The sequence below is a fragment of the Meleagris gallopavo genome, chromosome 13 (genome assembly GCF_905368555.1).
Source record: "Meleagris gallopavo chromosome 13, MGAL_WU_HG_1.1, whole genome shotgun sequence".
NCBI lineage: Eukaryota > Metazoa > Chordata > Aves > Galliformes > Phasianidae > Meleagris > Meleagris gallopavo.
The window spans coordinates 1,473,740-1,491,996 of NC_139416.1; the positions used below are offsets into that span (position 1 = coordinate 1,473,740).

An 18,257-nucleotide genomic window follows, 5' to 3' on the forward strand; every position below is an offset into this window, starting at 1 on the left:
CAGGCTCAGTGAAGTCACAGCAGAGCCTGCCCTGCGTGCTGGCCCCGAGCTAAGCTGTCTCCTGCTCAATCTCCACCATTGTTTATTACAGTTCCTTAGAATGTTTTGTTTCCTGTGGCTTTAAAGTGGCCCAGATAGCTGTGAGACTACCTGTGGGCTTGTGTGACCGTGCCTCTGCAGGAGGGTTTGTTACTGAGTGCATGTGGCACAGATGGTGTAGGCCAAATTCACGGTCCTCAGAATGACTTTCCTGTTCTTCTCCAGCCACAGAGAGCTCCGAGTCATCGCACTGCATGTCAGGCAGCGGCTCCAGCGGCTCCGACAGCGGCTGTGTCTCCAGCATCCCTCAAGAAAGCTTCTGTGAAGACGTGGGTTCACCCCCTTACGTGCCCCTGGGCTCACAACACAGCTCTGCGATGGAGGGCAAACCTCGGTTCACGAACAGCCAGTACATTTCTGCAGTAAGTGCAAGCAGCCAAAGCTCTCTCTTCACTCTGCCCGTTCCCACCACTGCCTCCCCGGTTCAAGGCACTGCCTCTCACGTGGGGACTGAAGATGCTGCTTTTGGGCTGGGAGTCGCTGTGGGGAAGTGACGCTTCCTCCTGCAGAGACTCGCCTCTTCTGGGGCGGGCGAGAGCCCCCGTGTTGTGAGAGCCTCACCTTCGGTGACCGAGATCCCTGAGGAGGTGCACTGGAAAGGATCTGCAGTGCTGGAGGCTGCATCAGGAGGGGACACTGCACATCCTGGGGGTGAACAGATGGAGCTGTGTCGCAGATGCTGCTGAGCTCCTTACCTGGGAGGTGTGGGCCTTCGGTGGGGAGCGATGAGACGGAGCGGTGGGGAAGAACGGCAGCCTGTTGCTCTGTGATGTAACTGCTTCTCCTCTTAGTTCCTGAGGGTTTTCTCAGCCACCTCCATTCCCACTAGCTTGTGTCCTGACGCTGTTGTCCTCTAACTCCATACTAATGCTGGCTTCTCTCCTCTGCAGAAAGCAGGCCAGGCTACCATAAGTCCCTCGACAATAGTGTGATCCCCTCTGCACACGTATACGGCCTAAGGAAGTGGAGTTGTTGTAAGTAGCCCCTAAAGGGGATTTTCCAGCTGCTCCAAGTGCTGGTCAGATTTGTTAGGAGTTCTGAGACAGGAGAGCCTCACCCTCTACTTCACCTGAGAAGCTTTCCATGCACAGTCCTGACCAGTCTCTGAGGCTCTCATTGATCTGGTTAGAGTTGACCAACTCCCACAGCCAGAGCCATCACTTTAAATAACAGGTCTGATGCCTCTCTGGTTTGAAGGAGCAGAAACAAAACCAGCATAACCACGTTCAGGTGGCAGAGGTTGAGCACCACCTCGTTCATGCGTCGGTGCTCAAATGAGCTTCTCTGCTCTCGATGCTGTCCAGCTGTCTAACCACTAACCTGTTTCTTGTGGCTGTTTGCCAAGATCCTGCTCTTCCTTTTGTCCCACTGAGCTGCCTTGAGGGGGAGTCCATGGTGTTCTCCTCAAGCTGGATTTATCCCAGTTTCCTTTGAACCTCCCAAGGAAACCGTAGGCAGCACCAGTCACAGGATCCTGCTAGGTCATGGGCAGAAAGTCCTGAGGGAACCACCAGATGTTGTTCCCCAGGATCAGGGCTCGAATGGGCAAGGCACAGGGTGACGGATGGTGGAGCCCACGCCTTGTGTTTTGCAGGCTGGGGTGTTGTACTGCCCTAAACAGCGCCAGCTGCCGAGGTTAAAGCTGGGGATCCCAACCCCTTTTGGGGCAGGTGGCAGGCAGGACCTTCTGAAGCAGTCACAGCTGCAGTGGGGTTTGTTGGCCCGCTGCAGTGACAGCAGCACGTGGCCTTGAGTGAGTCCTGAGGCACAAGGGCAGCTCTCAGCCTAGGGAACAGAGCCTCCTCCAGCAAAACGCTTTTTCTGCACCAAAACGCAGCTCTGACAAACCGTGGCTTTAAAGTATTTTGCAAGCTCACAGCTGGCCAGACTGGGGAGCTGCAGGCTGCGGATCCTGCCGCCTCATAGGAGTGCAGCCAGTCTAACCCATTGCACGGTGCTGTGTTCCAGGTTTGATTGCCATTTCAAACTCACTGAAGACCCCAGGCCTCTGACCAGCAGAAGGAGACAGTCTTCATCTGTGAAGATGTTTTTACACTTAAGCGGGCTCTGTCAGACAGCACAAAAGCTGACCTCTGGCAGGGGGAAGCCCAGGAAGGTTTCTGCCAGCTACGCTTATAGCTCTGGTGTTGGATGGGACCTCGGGCATCTGAAACTTGTTAGCCCTATATTTATAAGTAATAAGTAACATAGCTGTTTGAAAAAAAATGTATTATTTTTAAAGCTATGTGCTGTACAGATTTTTGTTACAAGTGACCCTGTTACTATTTGTTCCGTAAGCTGCACATTTTATAAAGTTTTTGGAAGGGCAAGAAGAGAAACCAAGGTATTTAAGAAAAGTAGAGTAACTTTCCGTTTCAGGGTTATATTGACCTGGAGCTCGAGCTTAATGTCCTTCCTTATGTTCTAAATATGTCTATCATAGCAATAATTTATTTTCTTGGCTTAACACTCCTGTTTTAATAAAAGCGAGTTTCATTGTTACAGTGAATTGTTTTCTTCAGACCATTCTTCCAGTGCCTCGGTGCTGAGCTTCTCTGTCTTAACCCCCTGCTCTCCTGCACTAACCCACCAGCTCGCTGTGCCCAGTAGGAGTGCCTTCCCCCAGGTGAGGTGGGGGCAGGGGAGGGGGCTGCGTGCTGGGGGCTGAGCTGTGCCCCCAGCTCCTCTGTGCAGCTGCTGGGCCAGTTCTCAATGGGCAGCAGCAACCTCAGGCTGCTGCAGGGCCAGCTGCAGGGGCTGTGAGCAGCCAGACTCAGACCACGCGTTATCCTAAACTTGTTCCTCTGACTCTGGAAATTCCTGTACTGTACGTAAAACACCTGTTTATTTTTAATAAGGTGAATGTGTTTCGTTTTTTTTTTTTTAAAAAAAAACTTTTGTAGACAGCAACTAGAAAAGTTGACACCTTTGTATATGAAATTGTGTGGGGAACGGTTGCACTGGGACGCAGTTAGAAGTTACTGTTTTAAAATCTTTGCTAAGTTAATGCAAGGTTTGGGGCTGTCAAGACAGCAATAGCTCATGTCACCAGAGAGAAAGAGTTTACCAATGCAAAAATACTTCCTGAATGTCTCAGTTTCAAAGATTTCTGCAGTGCTGGAAAAAAAAAACAAAAACAACCCATAAACAAAAACCTTAATGTTTACCTGATGCTGTTTTTTTCAGGGTTGGATTTGTCTAATAAAGGTTATTTTCTTTATATGAATCTTGTTGGTGTGTGGTATGGTGATTTCAGTCTGCGAGGGAGCAGCCGCGCCGTGGGGAGAACAGCTGTCCCTTGGGCACCCAGGCGAGGGCTGAGGGAGACTGGAACACTGTTTTTCTTAGCAGGGTGGTGGATGGGGGGGGTGGAAATACAGCTCAGATGAGATGTGTGCCCTCTCACTTGCTGCAAAAGAAGCGCACGCTTCAAGAATTTTTATTAACGTTCTGTAAACTTACATTCCCAAGGTAAAGGAGGAGACGGAGCGAGCAAACCCCCTCTGTGTCAGCAACTGGAGGCAGCGGCTGTATTTCCATGCCAAGGGCAGCGTGAACTGGAAAAGCACAGACGGAAGTGGTGTTAGGTGCCTTGCTGGCTGCAGATCCACCTTTGCCCCACGTTACCCACCCCAGGAGCCATCCGCCTTCTCTTTTTGTGGACAGTCTCATGAATTAGCAGCACGCTCTTCAACTGTTATGAAGGCTCGGTGTGACAGGAGCCAATCTGTGCTGTAAAGCCCTTGCCTTATTTAATTAAATAGCAAACGGCTGGGAAGAGTCGATCAGTTCAAGCCAATAGTATTAAGAAGCCCTACAGCATCGCCTGGTGGCGAGTGCTACTTACTTCCACCCACTTCAGAAGCTGCTCACGAACGTTTCTGTCCCCTTTGAAGTGTTCTGTGCTCAGTAGATCGTCAACAAACACCTTGGGTGTGACCTGCTGGGTCTAAAATGGAACGCAGCATTATCACAACAATAGGCAAGTAGGGAAGAGCTCCGTCTCTCCTTGAAGTTTCTAAGCCCTGGCACCCCAGTGGTGCCTGGGGAGATCGGGAAGGCACTCTGCTCTCTGAGCACTCAGACCTACCCACAGCCTGTTCACAAGGGTCATGACTTTGGCCGTGATTTCCTTGGGATCCTTCTGCCTGATGGAGTCCAGGATGACATCGGTCAGGAAGAAGTGGCACCTCCTGGCATAGAACATCTCCTCGTGGGAGAGAGCGAAGCGAAGGAAAATGGTGTCTGCAAGAAACACGTCAACAAAACCATCAGGAAAAAAGGATGCGGTTGCAGCATTCCACATTTCAGTCATCAACTGTTGGCTTCTTTAATGCCTGTCCTTCCCAGGGAGTCCTGCAATCAGTTTTCAAATCTGAGCTCAGTGTCAGCATTTGCCTGAACACAGATGTCAGGTCATTGATCTTGGGCTTTGTTTCTGTCCTTTTGATTTTCCCCTGTTACGAAGGTAACGCTAGCAGCTCTGCAGCAGCACCCCACAGCTATTTGCATCTCCTTACCTTCGGGTAGCCCCTGAGGCTTTGACTTCTCCAGCTGGATGCCGCCCAGCAGAGTGCTATAAACGATGCTCTCTTCGTGCCACGTGTGACAGCCATCACTGCCTATAACTGGAGGATGTTCAACTTTCAGAATCACTCCCACGTTTCTGTGAGCTTCCTGGAGAGCTTTGGTACATTGGCTGTCCCTCGGTTCTGTGAATTGGTACAGTTTGGGTTCTGTAGCAAAGCCCATGCAGCAGTAGTGGATAAACACTTGTTCTCTTGTGTGACCACAAAATGGATCCTATTGAAGTTCTGCCCTTTTTTGGTCTTTGTGAGGAAAAGCGTAACAGTAATGGACAGAAAATGGCAAACTGAACATCAAATCATTGACAGCCTTTAGCACAACATTGCAGCTCTTCTCTACTTCCCTCTTCCACAGGGAAAAGGAGCCATTACACACAGCGTAACAAAACCCGAGCACCATTTAGGCCAGGATTCTTTCAAGGGTTGTGAAAGAGGATTTTGTATAGGAAAACGAATAATCTGCCTTGTACTGCTATGGAAACAAAACCAGATCATTATGAATACATCTCGCTTGGCCAGCAGTTCTGTGCAAACTTACCGCCTGCTCTAGGGATGGGCTCCATCTGCCAGCTCCTGTCTTTTCCTTCACCAGGAAAACTTCCTATGAGCAGAACAAGGAAAGCAGTGAGACCACTGGTCAAAGTCAGCAGCAGGATCTGAGTATCTCATGTATCGTGATTCAGTTAATTACTCTCCTTGTTTTTGCAAACAACAGTCAGAGAGCAATCATTTACCTTCTGCTGGTTCCCTGTTGACATTACTGATGCCTTTTCCTGTTGGGAGAGTTTTGATGGTGTTGAACTGATGCGTTCCAGCGCTTGGAGTAACTGGCAAACTCTCTTTGGACACGTCTTGCTCTAGCTGCTTTCCTTCAGCCCCACATTTGGGCTCATTTTCTTGAATTGCAGAACTCATTTTCCCAGCAGAACAAGCAATAGAAGCTTTGACACCTCTGTCCTGCTTAGGAGTGCCGTGTGGAGGCACAGTGCCTGCGACACAACCATCAGGTACTTTCATATGCTGAGAATCCCATCTCTTGGAGTTCAGCGTGCCCCATTCCTTTACCAGGGAAAGTAATTTCAGGATGTCAATGGCCGAGTCTTTATTTTCTGCTTGTTTCCTTAAGCTGCTTCTCATTCCTCTCTTTCTTGGAGGGCTTTCCAACTGTAAGCTGGATTTCGCCGTGCTGGGTGAGGATTCATCTTGTCCTCCAGCAGCGTTCTTTCGCTTCGTGCCCCCACTCTGTGGCACCATTTTGGGAGGCTTTGCCTTCCCCCCACTGCTGTCTCGCTTCCCCTTCAGATCTTTTATGTTGCTCCGTGTATCGATGTGTTTAGTGGAATCCACAGCTGCACATGAATACACCTGAAGCAGAGCAAAGCACCGTTTTGCACGGAAGGAAGAACAGATCTTGCCTTTCCTAACAAAAGTTATCTTTGATTCATCCTAATACGAGCCTTTAAGAACCGAGTTCTTTGTCTCTGGAAATGCTTCCTTGCTCCTATGCCTGCTGCTGTGCCTTAGTCCTGCCCTGGCAATCCAGCACTGGTGCTGCACTGTCTGGAATCACCTCTGTTTGCACCACTGAATGCTCATCAAAGGTTTCTATGGCAGTGCCTTCTGAAAGCCCAATCTTACCTCTCTGGGGTCTTTGCTGAACTCAGACTCCTTGTTCCAAGGCACTCTACATGGAAAAGAATCCTCATTCCTCAGTTCCTTGTTTTGGATCCATAACCTAAATAATAGATATCTATGATTATGATAGAATTCCTCCCCTGCAATAGGGGCTTCCACTCACGAGGGGTTCCGTGTGGATCCCTTTCATTTTTATCACAAATAACTTTTAAGCTACTGGGGAAGGAAAGGAACTCACAATCATCACTGGTGCATAATGTGAAGACAGCAAAGGCCCAAGAGCCTTCACTGCTCACCTGGGCTGAGAATTTCTGAACTATGATGCTGCAGATAAAAATGATCTTTATTTCTGTTCCAGCACCCACAGAACGCTGACCAGTGGATTTATGTGAGCCTTGCTGATAGATCAGACTTGGGGTTTGTTTTTCTCTCTCTTTGGTGAAGATGCACTACACTCTTCTGAGGAGAAAGCTATTCAGATCCAGGCCAATCATCTACATGGCATGGAATCAAAATTGAACTTTAAGCCTTCTTAAGAAAGCGAGCTCCTGGTGGTGACTGCCTGAGCTGCACGTGAGCTTTTGAAAAGGTGAAACAACTCTGGAAGCACAGAGTAGCTGCTGCTCTCAGCTTCCCAGTGAGCTGCCCATAGATTCAAATTGGAGAAGGTTGCCCATTGGGCTGGCCAGTGATCTAGCAAGGAGCTGCAGGAACTCACCTGGCTCCCTAGAGAACTCAGGAAATGAAGCATACACAAACGGGTTTTGCAGAGTCACGGATTTTATAAGGCCAGTACAAATCCTCCAGGGGGTCTCCAGAAACCAGCAGGGGTTTGGCAAAGCCAGGTCTGAGCCCAAGCTACTGAGTAAGAACATCTCCATTCAGTCCAGTGTCTTCATACAGTGGTTTCCTGAAGGAAATGCAATATTTTCCCTATCTGGAATCAGGGGAAGATCTCAGTTGCCTATTTTCTTAGTTCTTGGAGAGCTGAAGGCTCTTCTGCCTCTGTATCATGTAACTAATGGGGAAAAAGCATGGCCCAAAAGAGAATGGAACTGCTCATCCTGCAGGGGCTGTATCTCAGAAGGCAGTGACAAAGCTGTGCTCCTTTGAGAAAGACAACTACTGCTAGGTCAGATGAAAGCATGTTATACTAGAGAAAAGCAAAAGAAAAGTATTTTACCTACCTGTACGCATCGCAGTGATAAAGTGCCTCCGAAAGGGAAGGGATCCGGTACTCCTCTGCTTCTTGACAGAATAGAGGCCATTCTCTGTGGGGTGTAAATTAACAGTGAGATCACTGAATAAACAGTCTTAACAACCTTTTCCAATTATGCATCAATTCTGGAAGCTGAAGCAGCCAGTGCACAAAAGATGCGCTCACAGCAGTGATTTCCCTTACAATGTTGTGGACAAAAAGGCTATCATTTTGAGTACCTGAAAAGTGCCCAAACCAACCTTTTGGCATTGCGTGTTTCAGACCTAACATCTCAACAACGAGCAAAAAAAAATCTCATTCTATTGAAAGCAGTAGGAATCTTAGATTAACTACCACTGACTTCTGTGCTATCGCTCCTCTACTGGTTAGGTGAAAATGTCTGTTCTCATCTTTCCTCTTTTCATTAACCATGGTATGAAAGACAAAGACCTGATTTTGAGAAGTCCTGCTCTGTGATGTGCATGGCGCTCTCTTCGTGTTGAAAGTTCATCCAAGCATTTTCCATAGGGAATCCCATAATTCACAGATATGAAGAAATCCCTCACTCTCAGAAATACTCTTAGCCCTAGGATGTGATTCCCTCCACTACCAACCCATTGGCGTTGCAGTCGGTCCTGTCCCATGTGCTGCCCTTCCAACAATTCCCAGGCATGGTTTGGCCAACCAGGAGAGTTTGCAGAGGACAGAGGAGGGAAAACAGCCCCTCTGGGAGGTGAAGGTAGGTCACCAGCAGAAATTCCGTGACCAGAAATGTTCCCAGACATATTTAGTTTGCTGGCATAGATATGACAGTGGTGCCTGACATTCAGTTTCCTGTGTGCCTTTGATGTCAGCCATGAAAGTAAACAGGGATTAATGCACCAAAGCAGCCACCAGTGTAATGTTTCTGTTGACTCTGAGGAAAAGAATGAAAATATATACAACAGCTAACTGAGCTAAAATTGACCACGTCAGCTTGTGGCCTAAAAGGCCTTGATCTGAACTGAAGAGAGCCCGCCAACTGGAGCTGAATAGAGGCTTCAGAGACTGAAGAAAGCAGAAGATCTCCTGACGTCACGCAGACTTCCACTGCTGAAGGCAAGAATTCGTAATGGGCAGTGGCAGGAGAAGCACCAGTCCCCTGCAAGGAGCCAAGCACCAAGCGTGCTGTAGGAACATCCTTAGGAGATAGATGTTGAAGCCATCACAATTTCTGATGTTTCATAAACGTTTGAGAACTCACAGACTGGCATGCCTACAGAGGAAGAGCATTCCCTCCTGCTTAGGACCCCAGTATTCCTGCTTTCCTGTAGTACTGTGGTTTTGGAAGAGATTTTTCAGCATTAAAACAGAAATACCAGTAGGGGGTGCAGATGAAATATTTTTCAGTTGATCCGATTCAGACTTTGCTGTCCCTAACATCTCTACATAGATATATAAGAACCAACCAGCCAAAAAAACCCACGACTGAAGAATGATGCAATGGTTTCTGTCAATAAAAAAACATTTTTCTTTTTGCTAACAGTGCACAGCGCACACATCTGTGGTCTTCACCACAGGACAAGGGTCTGCTACACCTCTCATTAAAATAAATAAATAAAACGGATGCCACAATTATCTCTAAATTCCAACAATTTATTTTTGGACAGAACAGGGCCGAAAATAGATTTCTTCCTTTTTTTTGGATAGTATTTCTATGAAAATTAGAGACCAGATGCCCATGCTTGTTTCCCATCAACCATCTGATATAACAGAAACCCATGAATTCACTCTTACTTAAATTCCGCAGGCAAAAACAATTTCCCAAGTCTTAGAAAGTTGAGAACATGTCGGAACATCTGCCCGTCCCCATGGATTAGAAGACTTTGACCATATGTGATCCAACAGACTTTCTTGTCATTTGACAGCAGCTCTGGGTACTACAGAAACAAAAAAGATGTCAAGGTAGCAGGAAGAACACTGAACCAACTCCATCAAGTCTGCTGATCTAATTAGCCCAATGCCTTATGAGCTCAGAAAGTATTTTCTTAGTAAGTCCAAGATTTATTTGCCTCAGGTACCTGAACACACTCTATTTAATAGAGTACTCAGGGCAAAACAATTCTAGTAATTCCTGTTATTAGAAATTTAGCTTAGTTGCTGTAGAATTATAGATTCTGACTTAGGAGGAGTCACAGCTCAACCAGTTATCCATACCTTCAGTAAAGTCTGTAAGTAAGTTTCATACCAGTTACTTCCTACATAAACCTTCACAATCTGATGCAGTGTACATACTGACACTTCTGCTGACCAGTCTGCGTCTGGAAACGGAGTAAGAAATGGAAAGGGGGCAATTAGGATCCTACAAGCTGAAGCATGAGCCAGGAGAAAAAGATCGTTCATTAACTGCATTCAGGCAAAACTGCTCGTTATAAATTTAAAACAGAAGAGTTTTGGAAAAAATGTGACTTACTGCAATCTCCGCTCCCTGATGGCATCTGTTGCTTCAAATAGCATTTTAAAGCCTCTTTCATTGGCTCATAGGTGATGTCCCCTTTGTCCAAGTAAGCACAGAGCTCTTGGATTTCGGAAATATTCTCAGTCAGGGGAAGTCGGCAAGTTCCCAACCAATTCCTGTCCAAAAGGAGAAGTCATATTTTTTTTAATCTTTACGTTTCTGCTTTAGATATACTGCTTATTTTTTAATGGCAGTAAATATAAATTCACCCTTAAAAAAAAGCTTTTTTTTTTTTTTTTTTTTTTTTTGTGCCTACTGAGCTTTACTTGGAAATTTCCATACCTTTAGCCATTTATTATCACTTTTTACATCAGAAACCTTGAACAATTCTGCATCCACAAATACAGCTATTGCATTAGACCCATCAAATAATGGTTGGCAATTGAAACTTTTAGTATCTCTCCCACACTACATCATTCCCTGGTGACAACAGGTAGAGCAGACAAAATGCTGGGGGCAGAGAGGAGGTGGTTACGTGTTTCACCACGCTGCTGTCTATCCATAACCCTTTACAGATGGGGCAGTATGCGTTTGTGCTACATTTGATGTTGGTCAAAAGGTGCAAGGGGAGTAGAGAGGGAAGTGCTCATCTCTCTGGTGACTGGTGAGAGGGCATGAGAGAATGGCTTAAATCATCAGGAGAATTTCAGATTGAATATTGGGGAGAAGTTCTTCAATAGAGAGTGGTTGGGCTTCGGCACAGGCTCCCCAGAGTGTTGCTCGTGGCCCCACAGCCGCCAGCATTCAAGAAACTTTTGGACAGTGCTCTCAGATGTATAGTTTAACACTTAGGTTCCCCTTTGCAGAGGTGGGAGTTGGATTCAATGGCCCTCATGGGTCCCTTTCGACTCACGATACACGATTCTATTACTTAAGGTACTTCAGAGAGAATACATTCAGCACGAAAAATCCCTACGTGACATCAAGTTTATCCCACAAGGTGCCATTCGATGTCCACGGCGTTCCATTCGGATGAGGCAGACGAGCACAAAAAGCTATCCAGAAGCCATCCCGCGGGGGATCACCAATCCCAGAACCTTCCCGATGGGTTCCCGGCCCCGGGGACACCCACACATCCCAGTCCCCACGTACGTGGCGTGCCGGAATAGGACCCCGCTGCCGCACACGTGGAGGCGGCGCCGTGCCGGATCGCTGCCCACCAGGAGCTGTCCGAGTGCTGAATCGGGGTAGTGCTGCAGCAGCCCCAGCGCCATCGCGTACCGCGCCGCCCGCCGCCCCGCTCCGCTCCGCCGCCCGCGGGCCCCGCGCCGCGCCGCGCCGCCGCCTGCAAGCGACGGGACGAGGGGTTCGTTACCGAGAGTTGCTGCTAATTGCTAATTGCAGGCACCGGGGAGACCCGAGTGAGGCCTTTGAGTACTTAGAAATGGAAGAACTAGGCACTGGTGAGGCCTCACCTTGAGTACTGTGTTTTGGGCACCTCGGTACAGAAGGGACATGGAGGTGCTGGAGCAGGTGCAAAGAAGGGCAACAAGGCTGGGGAAGGGCTTGGAGAATATGGCCTATGAGGAGAGAATGAAGGAACTGGGGCTGTTCAGTCTGGGGACAAGGAGGCTGGGCGGACACCTTACTGCTTGCTTCCAATATCTGAAAGGTGATTGCAGCAGAGCGGGGCTGGTCTCTTCTCACTGATGACAGGATGAGGGGAAATGGCCTCAAGTTGCGCCAGGGTAAGTTCAGGTTGGATATCAGGAAAAACTTCTTTACAGAAAGGGCTGTTAAGCACTGGAATGGGCTGCCCAGGGAGGTGGTTGAGTCACCATCCCTGGATGTGCTTAAAAACCATCTGGATGTGGTACTCAGGGACACAATTTAGCAGAGGGATGTTAGAGTTAGGGTAATATGGTTAGGTTGTGGTTGGACTCGATGATCTTTAAGGTCTTTTCCAACCTGAGTGATTCTATGATCCTATGATTCTAAGAAGTGGATCAACTCTTCAGCAGGGGCTGTTGTGTTATGACAAGGGGAAACAGGTTCTAGCTAAGAGAGGGAAGATTCAGACTGGAGGTAAGGAAGATGGTTTTTTTATACTAAGGGTGGTGAGACACAGGCTCAGGTCCAGAGAGGTGGTGGTGTCCCGTCCCTGCAGATAGCCAAGGTCAGGGAATGGGGGCTCAGAGATTCTGGTGGAGCTGTGGATGTCCCTGCTCATTGCAAGGAGAGGGAGCAGGCAGCCTTTAAGGTCCCTTGCAACTCACAGAATCACACAGAATCACAGAACGGCCCGGGTTGGAAGGGACCTCAAGGGTCACGAAGCTCCAACCCCCCACCACACGCGGGCCACCAACCTCCACATTTCATAGCAGCCCAGGCTGCCCAGGGCCCCATCCAACCTGGCCTTGAACACCTCCAGGGATGGACGGGGCATCCACAGCCTCTCTGGGCAGCTGTTCCAGCACCTCACCACTCTCTGAGTACAGAACTTCCCCTGACATCCAACCTCAAGCTTCCCTCCCTCAACTTATAAACCATTTCCCCTTGTCCTGCTGTTATCTACCATTTCAAAGAGTTGATTCCCCTCCTCTTTGTAGGCTCCCTTTAGGTACTGAAAGGCTGCAATGAAGAAACCCCCAAATCTTTCCACAACCCTTCTTTTCTCCAGGCTGAACAAGCCCAGCTCCCTCAGCCTGTCTTTGTAGTGGAGGTGCTGCAGCCCCCTGATCATCTTTGTGGCTCCTCTGGACCCTCTCTGTCTTTCTTGTACTGGGGGCTCCAGACCTGGACACAGCACTGCAGATGGGGCCTCACAAGAGCAGAGCAGAGGAGGACAATCACCTCCCTGCCCTGCTGGCCACCCCTCTTCTGATTGGAGCCCAGGATCCCATTTGCTTTCCAAACTGCAGGAGCACACTGCTGGCTCATGTTAAGCTTTTCATTCATCAGGACCACCAGGTCCTTTTCTGCAGGGCTACTCAACCATTTCATGATTCTATGACTTCCCAGCAGATCAAATGTCCATGCAAATGAGTTGATCTGTGGGACTAGAGGGAATGGCCTCAAATTTGACCAGAAACTCAGTCTGGATATTAGCAAATGCTACTTCTCCAAAACAGTGTTCAGGCACTGGAATGGGCCATCCAGGGAGGTGGTGGAGTCACTGACCCTGGAGGTGTTCAAGGAACGTTTAGACATTGTGTTGAGGGACATGGTTTAGTGAGAACTATTGGTGATAGGCAGACAGTTGGACTGGATGATCTTGTGGGTCTTTTCCAACCTTGGTGATTCTATATCTGTGATAAGACTGTTTAGTTCACAGTTGACTGTATTAATACCATTCCTGTTTCAAATAGTTTATTTCACAAATGAATATTAAACGCAGTGCTCGTAAGAAAATATGTAGTGGTGACAGAATGACAGATTGAGCTTGGAGGGGAACCTCTGGAGGTCACCCAATCCAGCAGGGCCAACCCAAGCAGCGTGCCCAGGACCAAATCCAAACAACTTCTGAATATTTTCAAGAAGGGAGGCTCCATAGCCCCTCCGTGCTCTGCCAACGTACATGAAGTTCATAAAATCACAGAATGGTTTGGGTTGGAAGGAACCTTAAAGGCCATCTGCTCCCACTCACTGCAATGACCACCCACAGCTCCATCACTGCTCAGAGCCCCGTGCAGCCTGACCTTGGCTGTCTGCAGGGATGAATCACCACCACCTCTCTGGGCAGCCTGTTCCCATGCCTTGCTGCCCTTATCCTAGAACATTTCCTGTATATTCTGTCTAAATCTCCCCTCTTACAGTTTGAAAACATTTCCCCCTGTTCTACCACCACAGACCCTGCTAACGATTCTGTCCCCATCTTTCCTATAGCTCCCTTTTACATACTGAAAGGCCACCATCAAGTTCCCTCTATGTACACTGTATTACCTCTATAGATCCTCACAGCCTCTGTAAGTTCAGGGATTCCCAAAGTTAAAGCTTCCTCCTCCAAGGCATCAATGTTGGAGAAATCATCAGGCAACAGCATCTTCTTGGAGCGGAGAAAGTTAACTTGAAAATAAACACAAAACATAGAAAGTGTGCGTTGGCACCCTGCGCCCAGTGCTCAGGCCTAGCAAAAAGAGCTCCTTATGACCTCCTGCAGCACTACCATTCCTACATACACATACACAGCAGATAATATGCAGCATGCCGTGACACAATGCCTTTGAATGGGATAGCCTGCAAATGAGGCTTGTGCTGGAGGAGGCTAAACAGAGCGTGGGTAATCAGGTAAGCACAGAATTAGGTTAGTTCTGTTTATCATTGCATCCTAAGAAATTCAAGATAGAGGTTTGGCTGATTCTTTGTCCTGTACATACTTCCATCCCAATGTGCCCTTAAATGTGTATTTTCCCACATGCCAACAGTAGCTCCAGTTCCTGATGCCATAATGCATTTTAGTTTAGCAGGCTAATGACAGATAAATAAGTAGGACCGTAAGTGGGTAATTTTAGGTATGAGACTCCAGCAGGCACCTGGTGCACGTTTTGCTTCTTAACGCACTGAAACTGGCAGACAGCAAAACCACACCAGTAAATATTAAAAGATTCCAGCCTTTAAAGAAGTATTACTGGAGATAGGAAGGAATGGGTTAATTAAGGATGATTTAGACGTGTCATAATAATAAAAATAGTTACCTATGAAGCGGAATTCACTGTAATCACATTCTATCAGGGCAGCATTCTCAAGCAGCCACAGCAAGTTGTCATCATTGACTAGCACTGGATATTTTTGCACTAAATCTAATGGCAAAAAGCAGTAATTCACTTCCTCTTCTGTATCAAGTAAAGGTGTATCCACTAGTCCTAGGGGAGTCCTTTCACATAGCCCTAAGTGAAGAAAAGCAGAGAAGAAACAGTTAGATAAAGACAGAACTTCCTGGCTTGCAGTAATCCAAGTCAGCATTCCTAAGGATGCAAAAGAATTCTGGAGTCCCTTCCATAGAATTTCCTACATGCAGAGTGAAAAGCCGAAGACAGGAATACCCAACCAAGAGTTACATGTACGTCCTTCTATGTTCCCGTGATGAGACATCTGGGAAAAAGACGTGCAAAAACAGAGCAAACAACTCAAATCCTTTCAGCTTTGCAGTAACTCAGAGCTGTGAGCTGGGCTCAGTCCAGGTTACTCAGCAAAGGAACCTCACTGAGTGAACCTGGGAGGGGTCTGGGACGCCTACCTGCAAACACTGGGCTTTTAGGAGGGATCTCTGATGGCTTGTTGGCACATTTCTGTGTTTTCCAGTTATTCAGAGGCACTCTTTCAGCTACTGGTGTATCTGCAGGTTGGACACGTGAACTGTCCTCCTTCAAATTGCCTAAAAGCTGTTCAAATACATAAAGTTTTTCTACGTAGTACTTCAAAAAATAAAAAATAGCCACGGGAAGGAGTCCAACCCCCAACCCATGCCACGCTGCAGCTCACATCTGCTACAGCATGCCATGGAATATTGTGCGCAGACAAGAACAAACACATTTTACCTTCCTAACATTTTGATACCCAAAGTTAGCCGGAAAAAAAAACACCAAAATGAATGGAGAATATCTTAGGAATGTGGAATAAAATGAGAGCCATTTATATATTCCAGAAGAAGCCAACTGTTTTTACAGCACTTGAGTTCTGATGGCACTGGTTTCTATTCTAGCTCTGGAATTCAAAAGTCCTAGAGGTTGGAAGGGAGCTCTGGGGAACACGGCGTCCAACTGCCCTACAAGAGGTTCCCTACAAGAGGTTGGCACGTGTAGAAGTGTACAGCAACAGAGAAAGCCAAGGAAGGCAACAGGAAGCTCCTTCTAGTGATATTTTTACCCCATACATTGGAGGAATTCATTGATTAGAAACGGGAATTGACGTTTGGCTCAGTTATAGTCATTAATAATAGTCTCTATACTTCCTAATCTTTTATAGGATGATAAACAAATTCCTTTAAAGCTGGAACAAATGGTTGCACACCGTTGCAGGATATTAAGTACAAAGTAAATATAGGAGCCATGGTTATGACTTCCAGTGCACACACAATAAATACCTCTGTGAATTAATAGGGTGGCATTGACAGCCACTTAAAAGCCAGAATCAGCAAAGATTCTGCTTTGGAAGTGTGTTCTGGGGTGGCTGTTTCTCTTTATTTGCTTGGATATACATCACAAGCACTGATAAAGTCACACATGCATTCCTTGACGTCCTCGTACAGATGGTACTATCTAAGGAATAAATATATATCATCTTCTTAACAGTAGTTATGTATGTATAGGATACTCGGAACACCCCATTTTACCTGTACTAAAGGCGTCAGCTGCAAAACTAATGCTTGCTCGTACAATAAATTCAATTCAGTGCAGCTGAGAGAAGACAATTTTGAAGTCTGCATGTAATAATGAAGGTGCCTGAATACGAAACCATCTTGGTCAATAAATAACCTCAGATTTTCAGACCAGTCTTGTACAGAAGCCTCCTTCCACAACAGAGAGTCAGGAAACTGAGCGACTTTACTTCTGGGGAGTGAGAAATACCATCCGCCAACATTAAAGTTAATTGACTCTTCTTCTGCCGGTTCAATAGCGCTCTCCGGTTCCTTCAAAAAGAAGAGGAAAACGCATCAAAAGGAAAAATGAACCCGTAAGTTCTGAAGCTACGTGCCATTTTATTTTAAAATTCCATTGGGCTTTGCGTTTCCCATCGGTTTTTCCCACCGTAAAGATTCCATCAGCTGCCCCAGGTGGGATATTGGGAACAATTTATTCTCAGCAAGAGTGGTGAGGTGTTGGCACAGCTGCCCAGGGAAGGGAGTGGGGGTCTCTGTCCTGGGGGTGGTCAAGAGAAGAGTGGATGTGGCACTGGGGACGTGGCCTGGAGCCGGCACAGGTGGGCTGGTGGTTGGGCTGATGGCCTTGGTGGCCTTCCCGACTTCAAGGATCCTATGATTTCATTTTCTGTTCTGAGGTAGCATCCGTACGACAGGTTTTGAAGCAGCTTGTTAAAAAACAAAGCACGGGGCAAATGGCCTAGAGCATCACATCCCTGTTCCCGTTCCTTAGTACGTGCCTATGGTCACCAGCTGTGAAAAGTCAGGGTTTGATCCAACCCAGTGCTTTTGTTATGACAAGACTGGAACAAAATGCAAACAAACACCTGCATGCCCTCCCACTCAGCTCCGAGTAGCAGGGAAAGAATCGTAGCATCATTAAGGTGGGGAAGCCCACCAAGACCATCCAGTCCAACCATCAACCCATGCATGTGGCCACTCTAGGCCACGTCCCTCAGTGCCACGTCCCCACGGCTCTGGACACCTCCAGGTGACTCCACACCTCCCTGGGCAGCTGTGCCAGCACCTCGCTGCTCTCTGGGAGCACAGATGGTTCCCAATATCCCACCTGACCCTCCTCAGGCCATCACCCCTCTCCCTATCACCACCACCTGGGCGCAGAGGCCTGCCCCAGCCCTCCCATGGTGCTTTTAAGGCCCACAGGCAGTCGTCTCTTGTTGTTGCATGACACCCACGTGTGGGTTTGGCTGTGGTTTAGCACGGCATGCACAAGTGCTAAGGGAAGACTGGCTGCAGCCCCGGCCTCCTGTGCCACTGCCACCGAGGGGGTGGCTTTGTGTTGGAGATGGAGAACGCGGCTCCTGCGGCAGGAAGAAGAAAACATGAGAAACTGTGCTGCCTTTTCCCCTCCTGGAAAGGCTGCAGGAAGGGAGCGAGAAGGAAATCGAGAAGAGGAAGGGGAACAAATGGCAGTGAAGGAAAGCGAGAGCTGAGCCAGGCTGGATGGGGCCCCGGGCTGCTATGAAATGTGGAGGCTGGTGGCCCTGCGTGTGGCGGGGGGTTGGAGCTCCGTGATGCCTGAGGTCCCTTCCAACCCGGGCCGTTCTGCGATTCTGCGGCTCACACAGCTGCACAGCCGCAGCCCTCAGTGCTGCTCGGCCCCAGCACCGCCTGCAGCTGAGCGGCTGCTCCCCCACCAAAACACCGCGAAACGGGGCAGCCCGGCACGGCCCTGAGAAGGGAGGAGGGCTGGGACCCACAGTGCGGCTCTGCCCCTCCATGGCGGCCGGCCCAGCAACGGCAGCAACGGGCGGCGACGGAGAGGGAGGGGGGCGGGGGGTTGGGGGGCAAATCCGATGTTCTTAGCTGGGAAAACAGCTGGCACCTCGCTGCGAGGGGGGGAATGCGGCTGGAACGGACCCTGCTTAGCAAAGGGGGGGGGAAGAGGCTGTAAATGGAGGAAAAGCTGCAAGGGATAGGGGG

General features: G+C 48.2%; 2 protein-coding genes across 13 annotated transcripts in view; one reads left to right on the plus strand and one right to left on the minus strand.

Moving 5' to 3' along the window:
* Window positions 1-3,325, plus strand: part of PLEKHG4 (pleckstrin homology and RhoGEF domain containing G4) — an 84,419-nt gene extending 81,094 nt beyond the window's left edge. For 5 of the 11 annotated variants that reach the window (XM_085234544.1, XM_085234545.1, XM_085234546.1 and 2 more), the window contains one exon: window positions 265-3,325. In XM_085234544.1, the coding sequence (XP_085090670.1) occupies window positions 265-593 (329 nt within the window). In that variant the 3' untranslated portion in view covers window positions 594-3,325. The remainder of the gene's footprint in view (window positions 1-264) is intronic. The other 6 variants (XM_085234541.1, XM_085234542.1, XR_014886024.1 and 3 more) reach the window with 6 other exon arrangements.
* A 197-nt stretch (window positions 3,326-3,522) lies between these two features.
* KCTD19 (potassium channel tetramerization domain containing 19) lies at window positions 3,523-18,101 on the minus strand. 2 transcript variants are annotated; one of them, XM_085235360.1, is made up of 17 exons: window positions 17,510-18,101; window positions 16,287-16,583; window positions 15,192-15,336; window positions 14,650-14,841; window positions 13,898-14,020; window positions 11,108-11,300; window positions 9,971-10,131; window positions 9,715-9,818; window positions 9,295-9,437; window positions 7,508-7,591; window positions 6,324-6,420; window positions 5,420-6,050; window positions 5,224-5,286; window positions 4,620-4,727; window positions 4,190-4,344; window positions 3,947-4,048; window positions 3,523-3,656 (listed from the first exon to the last, which is right to left on the minus strand). In XM_085235360.1, the coding sequence occupies exons 1-17, from the start codon at window positions 18,053-18,055 to the stop codon at window positions 3,558-3,560; spliced, it is 3,243 nt and encodes a 1,080-aa protein (XP_085091486.1). In that variant the 5' UTR covers window positions 18,056-18,101; the 3' UTR covers window positions 3,523-3,557. The 2 variants fall into 2 exon arrangements, with proteins under 2 accessions (XP_085091486.1, XP_085091485.1); XM_085235359.1 differs by having other exon boundaries at window positions 4,620-4,811.
* Window positions 18,102-18,257: the final 156 nt, after the last annotated feature.

What these genes read in the sequence shown, in the direction of transcription:
- KCTD19 (XM_085235359.1), bottom strand. Translation starts at nt 18,055, where the DNA reads ATGGAGGGGCAGAGCCGCACTGTGGGTCCCAGCCCTCCTCCCTTCTCA. An exon ending in AGCTGACGCCTTTAGTACAG is followed by an intron (nt 15,337 to 16,286) that starts GTAAAATGGGGT and finishes GTATTTGAACAG; the next exon opens with CTTTTAGGCAATTTGAAGGA. An exon ending in TAAAAGCCCAGTGTTTGCAG is followed by an intron (nt 14,842 to 15,191) that starts GTAGGCGTCCCA and finishes TTCTTCACTTAG; the next exon opens with GGCTATGTGAAAGGACTCCC.